The following is a 10,495-nucleotide window of genomic DNA, read 5'->3' as shown; positions in this document are numbered from 1 at the left end:
TGATGCCTCCAACAGTCTGAAGAAGTTCCCACATAATGTAAGCATTTATGGGTGGCTGCTTTTCCTTCACTCTGCGTCCAACTCATCCTACCACCTCAATTGGGTTGAGGGTCGAGTGATTGTGGAGGCCAGTTCATCTGATTGCAGCATCCATCATCTCCTCCTTGGTCAAATACCGTGCACAGCCTTGGAGATGTGTTAGGGTCATGTCCTGTTTGAAAAACAAATGATAGTCCCACTAAGCGCAAACCAGATGGGAATGGCAATATCGCTGCAGATTAGTGGTAGCCATGCTGGTTAAGGGTGCCTTGGAATTATAAATAAATTCACCTGACGTGTCACAGCAAAGCACCATCACACCACCTCTAGCTTCACATTGGGAACCACACATGCAGAGATCATCTCGTTTACCTACTCTGCATTCCACAAAGACAGGGCAGTTGGAATGTAAAATGGCAAAACACCGTTTACACTAAAACTACAACTAGTTATTTTATGGTTGAACCTGAAAAAATAGAACCCGAAAGTGATTGAAAACCCCAAATCAGCATTCGGATTGCGAGTTGTGTAGTCTCCTCCGTTATAAAACCACAGGCGCATTTTTGGTAACAATGAACAAGCTAATTTACATTGGTTAGCTTCACTCAACTAATAAAGCCTATGCTTTACTAATGAAACCTACGCAAAGCTATACATTTGGCAAAGGCCTTTCAAGCATATGAATGATGAAGGTGAATTATCCTACAAATTGGATAGATAGGCCTTGTAGACTAAACTTCCACTCCATGGTGAAGGAGTAACCAAAGGCATACAGCCAAGACCAGGCTTTGTGGGGATTCTAGCTCCGACTACATCGATCGCCCAAATGTCAATACTTAAAAAATAAAAATAATAAAGTAAATTATGAAATGCCAAACCGAGTGTACCTAATGTTCTCAGTAGTTGCGTGCTTCTTGCTGAAATTCCTACTTTTTAATAAATGTTAAATAAAATACACTCACTTGGGGGGGGGGGGGGAAAATCTTTTTTTGGGGTTTGCTCGTTGCTGTTGCCGGTGTGGTATAAAATAACAAGGTGGGCGTTATTTCATGATTCACATTTTTTTTAAATAGTAATGATCAATATTTATCTTTAAAAAATTAGCTATGACATAGCCAATGAATAGGCACAACTTTTGATTTCACCTCAGTCTCATAATCAAATGGTTTAAACCGTTTGGAAGTTTTGATGGACTCCAAGTGAGCTCCTCTTCTTCTCCCACTTCGACCATGCCGTGCTGGTGGCAAAAATTATTGCTGTCCTAGCTAGCCAAGAACAACACTATTATAGTCAGTGATGAGGCTATCCACCTTACCCAGTGTTGTTGTTTTAGACAGGTGTGTTCATCAGTCCGTGAGCAAGCAAGGACACTGAACTTGGAAGAAGCCATGGCTAACTACTGGAGAACGGCTTGGTGCAGACACCTTCTGGCTGTGTCCATGGCCCTGTTCTGCCTGCTCCASAACACCATGGACGTCCATGCCCGACCAGCTAACATGTCATCCCTGAAGGACAAGAACAACCCCACCAGTAAAGAGGAGAATGAGATCCTTCCCCCAGACCATCTGAACGGGATGAAGCTGGAGATGGATGGTCACATCAACAAGGACTTCCATCAGGAGGTGTTCCTGGGTAAGGAGATGGAGGAGTTTGAAGAGGACTCTGAGCCCAGGCGGAACAGGAACAAGCTCATTGACATCTTCAGCAAGTAAGTGGGGATGACTGGCTTTCAATTTCTTGACTCATGAGTCGTATACATACTCTCTGTGTTGAGTACATCCACCAAATGTTTCCAGTTTTAGCTTTGTAGAGTGTCTGCGTTGTATTTCTATCATTTTGTGTGGGCCAAATTGTGAAATGGTGTGTAGATGCAAGGTTGTAATTACAATAAATCCACATTTCTTAGTTGGGAGTTTGGATCATGTCTATGTAGCCTATACCCATCCAGTTAATGTGTACACCGTTCATGGTCCGGTTCCTATTTTAAAGAATAGGAGGCATGAACAAATGAGGCTAGATTATCTCTTATGATAAACAAAGCAGTGTTCCWGAGAATGGAGACGTGAGTGCATCGAATAGGTCAACCACAGCAGTCTAAGTAAATATCTGGCCTTATCCACCCCATACTGGGTAAGCTAGGTGTCAAGTAGTAAAAGCTAGGAGTCTGATTTTATAAATACCGTTGAAGTGAAACAGTCCAGATATTTTAGTCCTACTTGTRACCCTTGCCAAATGTCAAGGTTCCTTGACAAATCCTCACTACCGTTATATTATTTTGACCCTATATGGCAAAGGAATGACTGTGTTGGAAAAGCATGAAAGCTGAACCATTTTAAAAGCATATTTTGAGCTAAGGTTGCATCTTACTTCGTTAGAAAACTATCCAAAATAATCTGGGTTTATGGCTGAAGCAGATATATGATAGTGGATTTGAATAAACTACTTGAACTTGATATTCCATTTGAGTGTTTGTTTGAAAATGCTGACTGTAAGTCGCTGTGGATAAGAGCGTCTTCTAGCTAAATGACCTAAATGTAAAACTGTAGATCGACAAGGTCTTAACACTAGCCCCCCCCCTCTTCGTCTTCAGGGTGGACTTTAATAAAGATAAGAGCGTCAGTGCCAAGGAGATGCAGCGCTGGATCGTGGAGAAGACAGAGGAACACTTCCAGGAGGCTGTGAGAGAGAACAAGATGAGCTTCCATGCTGTGGACCCAGATGGAGATGGTAAGCGAGAGGACAGTCGTATCTGGATGAAAACAGACGCAAACAAGCAGAGACTACCTCGACTTGTCCAACAATAACCAATATTTTTCATTTTCTGTAGCTGTGGACTAATGAATACAACCCTGATACATATCCATGATGGTGACCTATTCATTGAGAGCAATGCGTTTGTTACCGACACTGATGTCCTACTGTTAGGCCTCAGACCTGAAATGTGTGGGCCACAATACATCTCAGACCTGAAATGTGTGGGCCACAATACATCTCAGACCTGAAATGTGTGGGCCACAATACATCCCAGACTGAAAATTTTGTGGGCCATCAATACAATTGCTCAGACCTGAAATTGTGTGGGCCACAATAAACATCCAGAACTGAAATGTCTTGGGCCACAATACATCTCAGACTGAAATGTGTGGCCACAAATACATCTCAGACCTGAAATGTTGGGCCACAATACATCTCAAACCTGAAATGTTTGGGCCACAAATACATCCAGACCTGAAATGTGGTGGGCCACAATACATCTCAGACCTGAAATGTGTGGGCCACAATACATCTCAGAACCTGAAATGTGGTGGGGCCACAATACATCTCCAGACCTGAAATGTGTGGGCCACAATACATCTCAGACCTGAAATGTGTGGGCCACAATACATCTCAGACCTGAAATGTGTGGGCCACAAATACATCTCAGACCTGAAATGTGTGGGCCACAATCATCTCAGACCTGAAATGGTGTGGGCCACAATACATCTCAGACCTGAAATGTGTGGCACAAATACATCTCAGACCGTGAAATGTGTGGCGCCACAATTACACTCAATGTGTATAGCCACAGACCTGAAATGTGTGGGCCACAATACATCTCAGACCTGAAATGTGTGGGCCACAATACAGACTAATGGGCCAATACTCCAGACCTGAAATGTGTGGGCCACAACAATTCTCAACCTGAATGTGTGGGCCACAATACATCTCAGACCTGGAATTGTGTGGGCCACAATACATCTCAGACCTTGGAATGTGTGGGCCCAATCATCTCAGACGGAATGTGTGGCACAATACATCTCAGACCTGGAATGTGTGGGCCACAAATACATCCAGACTGAATGTGTGGGCCCAATTGACCTGGAAATGTGTGGGCCACAATACCCATCTCAGACCTGGAATGTGTGGGCCACAATACATCTCAAGACCTGGAATGTGTGGGCCACAATACATCTCAGACCGTGGAATGTGTGGGCCAGCAAATACATCTCAGGACCTGGAATGTGTGGGCCACAATACATCTCAGACCTGGAATGTGTGGGCCACAATACATCTCAGACCTGGAATGTGTGGGCCACAATACATCTCAGACCTGGAATGTGTGGGCCACAATANATCTCAGACCTGGAATGTGTGGGCCACAATACATCTCAGACCTGGAATGTGTGGGCCACAATACATCTCAGACCTGGAATGTGTGGGCCACAATATATCTCAGACCTGATGACAATACAGCACTGTTTACCAAAACTGCCTCAAAATCCTTCCTAAACGGTCTAGCCCCAATCCCTAAACCGTTATATTCTCTTCATAGGCCATGTGACATGGGATGAATACCGGGTAAAGTTTCTGGCCAGCAAAGGATTCAACAAGAAGGAAATGGCTGACAAGATAAAGAACAGTGAAGAACTGAAGGTAGACGAGGAGAGTAAGTTCATCCACAGTAATACAACCTGCACAACACTATTTTGGTTGTAGTCTGTGCATTTCTACTGATTAATCAGGAATTCTGGCTTTTCTGACTWTCCTCTTTTCATACTATCATTGAAACTGACCTACCCCAAACCAATATAATTTCCCCCCCCTAAGTTTTCCTGATCACATCCCCGATAGTAGCCTATTGCCCCTAGCTCTGCCAGTAATGCTTGTACTTACTGTCTCTTTGCAGCCCAGGAGGTGCTGGAGAGTCTGAAGGACCGCTGGTTCCAGGCTGATAACCCCCCAGCTGACCAGCTGCTGAACGAGGAAGAGTTCCTCTCCTTCCTGCACCCGGAGCACAGCAAAGGAATGCTCAAATACATGGTCAAGGAGATTGTTCGCGACCTAGGTACGGTCTTCTCTACTCGCTCACATTTAGTTTTGATTTGAATTCAGTTTATTGTTTCTATGTATCATGCTATACGTTTTACTATAAGTGATAGTTAGAGTATGAAAACGTGAATGAATTAAAGGTGGAAGACAAACATGCAGAAGGAATACATAAGTTGTGGATGACCATGATCAATCATGAAAAGTGTTACTATAAAGCTATCTGAGTGTGATGTGTATTTTGTGTTGTTTTTACAGACCAAGACAGTGACAAGAAGCTGACTCTTTCAGAGTTCATCTCCCTTCCAATGGGCACTGTGGAGAACCAGCAGGCTCAGGACATCGATGATGACTGGGTACGAGAGAGGAAGAAGGAGTTTGAGGAGGTCATCGATGGCAACCATGACGGCATCGTAACCATGGAGGAACTACAGGTGGGTGCCGTGTGTGCTGGTTATACTGCAGGACCTGATGGCATGGTCTTTTCTAATAAAAAAGGGGTTTGGGTGGGCGTGGCTACATTTTACAGAACCCGCACCATCTTGGCGCTGTAGAATCTTTTTATACACTTTTTTTTTTCTTTTTTTTTCTGCAGTTCTACACATTTTTTCCATGGAGCTGAGAGAAACTTTAGCAACTTTTGCAGTTTTAAAAGCAAATTTCCTACAAACACATTGCCTCCCATTCTATGCATTTTGCCATGGCTACTGCTGTGTTTTTTTAAATAACAAATAAATACTACTAAATTCATTGTTTTTGGAAATCTCAATTCTCCCTCACTGTGTAGTTCATATTTTGGTGCTTGTTAGTTCTCAAAGATATTATTAAAAAATAGATATGTATATAGCTCCATTATCCATACTTTGTATATGATTTTAGTAGTTTAAGTTTACACAAAGTGTTTTTCCATCCCGAAAATGTATTAAACATTTTTTTACACTGTTTCCTTCTTCCCCCGTCTTTCCCCCGTGCTCTCTCTGCTCTCCAGGAGTACATGGACCCGATGAATGAGTACAACGCGCTGAACGAGGCTAAGCAGATGATTGCTGTGGCCGACGAGAACCAGAACCACAACTTGGAACTGGAGGAGATTCTCAAGTACAGTGAATACTTCACTGGCAGCAAGCTCATGGACTATGCCCGGAATGTTCACGAGGAGTTCTAAGCTCTAAAGACAAACTGTCCTACAAAATCCTTCCCTTTCCTTTCTAYTGGGGGCATCCTGGTAAGTCTGCTCTAACGACAGGTCTGTCTTAAAAAAAAGCTTAATGTTGGGATGTTTTAGTGTGCKATTGTGTTTAAATCCTAGTCCCAGCCGACTGACCCGCCCTGGCCTCCTCTACTGACTCTTAAAGTAAGGCCTAAAACATCCTTCATTTCTGGACTGTCTGCCTCTTCTAAACATCCCATCAGAATTAACCATAGCCGAGGTCTGCCTTCTGTCTACAGTGGTACTCAAGTTGCATTGTCTTACCTATATGTATTGGTCTTTTTCAGTGCATTCTAGACACTACGTCACCTTCATGGTTCATTTGTGTGGATGCTATATTGTGAAATGTATGTATATGAGGGATTCAAACAAGATTCCTTTTTTTTTTATCCCCTCTATCGAAGTAGTCTAAGTTGAGGAGGATTACACAATCAAACCTATTATTTGTAGCAGGGTCTCTAATTTTACTCAACATGTTGATTTTAAACTCGCACAACAATGGTAAATCCAAATAAAGAAGGTATTTACATCACGTATTTTCATTGCCATTTCAAAATGAGTTATAGCCTACGTACGTACCACAATGTTGCTTGGAAGTAACTGGTCTTTACGAAGTTAGCAATCATYTTGATGATTGAGCTGAACCACAGTAACCATTCTTCACACTCACTGACTCCATAATGTGCTTGCTGCCCTTGTGAACAGTTATTTTACATTTTTCTATTTGGTAATGGGAGTACTAAGGGTTACACTGGTACATTTTTAATAGGTGTTTATGATTCTCTGTCCTGTTCTTTACAACTAGTGCTTATGTGTGATAATTATGTTTTAACTCCCTGCTGCTCCCTGCTCCATACATTTGTTTGCTTTTGTATCTATAATTCCAAATGGGATTGTGCATTTAAGCATCTCCAAAATGCTAGAGTCAATTGTCAACATCTCAGTTTAATGTTTGAAACTGGTGTAAGAAATTAACTTATTTATTTATTTGTTGTTGGTCTGCATTTTTGTTTTCTCTTAAAGCAATTATATAAATCCGTAAAAATAATATTCAGTATTTCCCCAGTGTTGTACTTTGTTGTTCAATACTTATGTTTTATTCAGGTTATGCTAATTACATATTTTCCATACATTTCTGATGAATATGACTTAATTGTCATTAAGAAATCCCATATTACCCCTTGTCATGCTTTGCCAAAGCTCTATAATATGCATTCATCAATTGTTTTCCTGCTTCAAGGACAATATCCTGTGGAAATATCAGTAATTTGGATCCCTCTAAGCTCCTGTCATCTCATTGAATTTATTAAAGAGCTCATACTATCAGAATGTGACAAAGCTTTATACATTGTATTCCCGATTTACTTGTAAACCAATAAATATTTCTCATCAATCTCTGACCATACTTTGTACCCTAATGTGTTATGCATCCATAAATGTTTCATCATTTTAGCACACTAACATGATGGCCAATAGTTTTCCACTAGGCTTTTTAAATTGTACTTTTTAGAGCTTGCCATGAGTGGAGCTTGCCAGAAAACAGGCAATTCATGTCCCTCATTCTGTTTTTATTTGTAGTAGTTGCTATGAGACCATTGTTATTTTCTGACTCAAAATTCTGTGAACCGCATTGGCTTTCTAAAGCCACCCACAGAAATAGTCAAAACAATAACATTAGGCCTTGAATTATCAATTATCTTATTTATGACCAAATATTATTAGTAGATTATAAACATGTCTGTAAATTTGTCAGACTATTTCAAAAGCTATTTTGGCGAGAACCTTCGAGACCAGCTATTGTGAGTAAAAATATGACATTTAACCTTGACGTTTAAGGAACTTTTTGTCCTAAAATGTTAGCAGCTTCTATCTGTTCCATTAATGTATTACTTTCCTCTCCCTACCCAAACACAYCATTATCAGTAGCAGAAGGCTCATGGTTTATGTTAAGAAGAAATAAGATAGTCAATCCCCACTGACCATTTTGACAGGAAGGCCACGTCCGCAGCTGATGAGATGCTGGCCCCTTCCTCCCGTCTCCTGCAGAAGAGACGGGAGGCCATGGAGGTCAACAATGCTATGACGCTGCAAAGAGAGGTGAAATACATATGTATTTTTTTAATTGTCTCATTGTACCTCAAACCAACAATTCCTGGCAATAAAATTATATGACGAATTAGTACAATCCTCTTAGTCAAGTCTCCACACAATCCTCCTGTATGATATGGTCTCACTTTACATTCTGTTTGGGTTTCAGGATTTTGAGTCAACTCTCAGAGCCCTGAGAATCCGCAAGGATGAGCTCATAGAGAAGGAGGGCCAGATGAAGGAATATCTGCAGAAATTTGACAACTTTCTGAAGGTACCGTCATAGCTTCTGAACATCACTTCTTAGACTAAACTATTGACCCCGTCCTGTAGTCTGCCCATCAGTCAGACTGAGATGAATTGGTCATGCTCTTCCGTGATCTCATTTCAGGAGAACGAGGTGAAACGATGTCGAGCTGTTAGGAAGGCCGGCCGAGAGAGGGAACTGACCAATCAGAAGCAGGTGGACCTGCTCACTCTCCAGGAGGAGACGAAAGCTCTCGTCAAAGAGAGGAACCGTCTGGAGAAACGAGTGCAGAAGAATGCCATATACCCCCATTACCTTGATAAAGTGGTACAGGCCAGTGAACAGGTAGGTCATAGTGAGGATTAGAACTCTGAGGTAGTGTGTGATTTGACTGGCCTTCACAGACTAACCAATCCCTAGCCACTTGTATCTGACCAGATTGGATAGCTCTAAGCAATATATTGGTGGCGCCATCTTGCCCTGTGATAAGCCAGGTGGAATATTGTAGCCATATTGCTGACACCTGTCCCATCCTCTTAGGTCTACACAAGAGCCTAAACCGTAGGGGTTAGGGGTTGATTTGGAATTCCTATTGTGCATCTCAGTTTCAGGAGGCCAGACAGGTGATGTCTCGCTACGACACGTTGATGCTGACCCGGGAGGACCTGGTGCGGACCACCCAGCAGAACCAGGACAGCACGGAGAACGCCCGAGCCCAGCTGGCCCGCTTCACAGAGCAGAGCAATGACACCCTGCTGCACTACAACAACACTCTGGCCCAGCTACAGAGCCAGCTGGACAAGGCCCGCGCTGAGGGCATGATCTGGGTGAGACATGAGATGATCACGCTCCCTATGGGTATTTTACAGTGATTGATCTCTGAGGGACAGTTTCCCAGACACAGCTTAATAAAGCCAGTCCTGGACCTCCCATGTTCAGTTTGTGTTCGGGACACCAGCCCTGAGTGTCCTCAAAGGGAACTAAGAGTCTGATCAAAGGATGACCATTTCTCTCTTGATATACAGGAATCGAGATGGGCCCACATTCAGAACACAGCTGCAAAGAAGACACTGCTGTTGGGCACAATCAAGATGGCCACTCTTAATCTGTACCAGTGTGTGTGCAAGAGGGCGAAAGACACTGGAGAATCACCTATTTCCCCAGAGGACACTGTTAAGCAGCTGGAAAAGGTACTTTAGGGTACTGTTAACTCACGACTCATTATTACTCATGAACTCACAGCACATAGTGCATCATAGGGCATAAATCATAGGGGGGTAGAAATGATTAGCATCCTGATATGTGACCATTGTGCTCTGATGCATAATTTACCGGTCTCTGATCACAYGGATTTCTTTCATCTGCCAGAATATATAGCGGATATCATATCATATTGACTAGACATTTGCATGAATTGTGAATCCTCTATTACTCATTCATCAACTCTGTCAGGTATTCAGAGGGCATTTCCACTAGACCAGCGTGTTCATATAACTAATATGACTTATTTTGACAGATCCAGACCTTCCTAGCCGATCTGATCTGCATTTGGGAGGAGGTGAACAAGCCAGATCAGCCAGGGCCAACKGGACACAAATAGATGATCCGCGTCAATCAATATAGCTGTTTTGTATGAAAGTTTAGATTCTATACTATATTGTCATTGCCCTTTGCTTGTCAACAAAAAGCATTATTGCACTGATCAGATCAAAAATAAAGATCTTTTGAGACACGGATAGTGTATTTTGGGGGGGGGGTTTGGGATTGACCAGTTGGCAATAATACAATATCCATCTAAATATATTGATTAAAGTGTGTTCCATGTAGCACTTCACATAGTAAGATTGTATGAACGACCATGTCACAAACCATTCACTCTTATATCCAACAGCTATTCATATACTCATGAATCATCATTGGATTCAACACAATTCAAGGTTGACTGAATATCACCATTTGCAATGCGGTCTAATGGACTGGGGTTACTTAGTGTGAGATACCCAATCGGATTTCTACTTTACACATTAACAAGTTCACATACACCATCATTCCACATGACAAGATCCTAACTATCAASAACACTATTGACTTATAAGGCCTAGACA

General features: G+C 42.2%; 2 protein-coding genes across 6 annotated transcripts in view; both read left to right on the top strand.

Moving 5' to 3' along the window:
• Positions 1–7,448, top strand: part of LOC111976771 (45 kDa calcium-binding protein) — a 16,630-nt gene extending 9,182 nt beyond the window's left edge. For all 5 annotated transcript variants that reach the window (XM_024005884.2, XM_024005885.3, XM_024005882.2 and 2 more), the window contains exons 2-7: positions 1,373–1,747; positions 2,630–2,766; positions 4,352–4,465; positions 4,706–4,864; positions 5,104–5,279; positions 5,834–7,448. In XM_024005884.2, the coding sequence (XP_023861652.1) occupies positions 1,428–1,747; positions 2,630–2,766; positions 4,352–4,465; positions 4,706–4,864; positions 5,104–5,279; positions 5,834–6,010 (1,083 nt within the window). In that variant the 5' untranslated portion in view covers positions 1,373–1,427 and the 3' untranslated portion in view covers positions 6,011–7,448. The remainder of the gene's footprint in view (positions 1–1,372; positions 1,748–2,629; positions 2,767–4,351; positions 4,466–4,705; positions 4,865–5,103; positions 5,280–5,833) is intronic.
• A 623-nt stretch (positions 7,449–8,071) lies between these two features.
• On the top strand, positions 8,072–9,730 carry LOC111976772 (coiled-coil domain-containing protein 42 homolog). Its single transcript, XM_070447736.1, has 5 exons — positions 8,072–8,152; positions 8,313–8,417; positions 8,535–8,735; positions 8,996–9,217; positions 9,416–9,730. Exons 1-5 carry the CDS (start codon positions 8,072–8,074, stop codon positions 9,587–9,589), a joined length of 783 nt encoding a protein of 260 aa, XP_070303837.1. The 3' UTR covers positions 9,590–9,730.
• Positions 9,731–10,495: the final 765 nt, after the last annotated feature.

This window comes from Salvelinus sp. IW2-2015, linkage group LG17 (genome assembly GCF_002910315.2).
Source record: "Salvelinus sp. IW2-2015 linkage group LG17, ASM291031v2, whole genome shotgun sequence".
Taxonomy (NCBI): domain Eukaryota; kingdom Metazoa; phylum Chordata; class Actinopteri; order Salmoniformes; family Salmonidae; genus Salvelinus; species Salvelinus sp. IW2-2015.
Note: the sequence above shows the minus strand (reverse complement) of the source record. Positions and strands in the feature narration are given on the sequence as shown.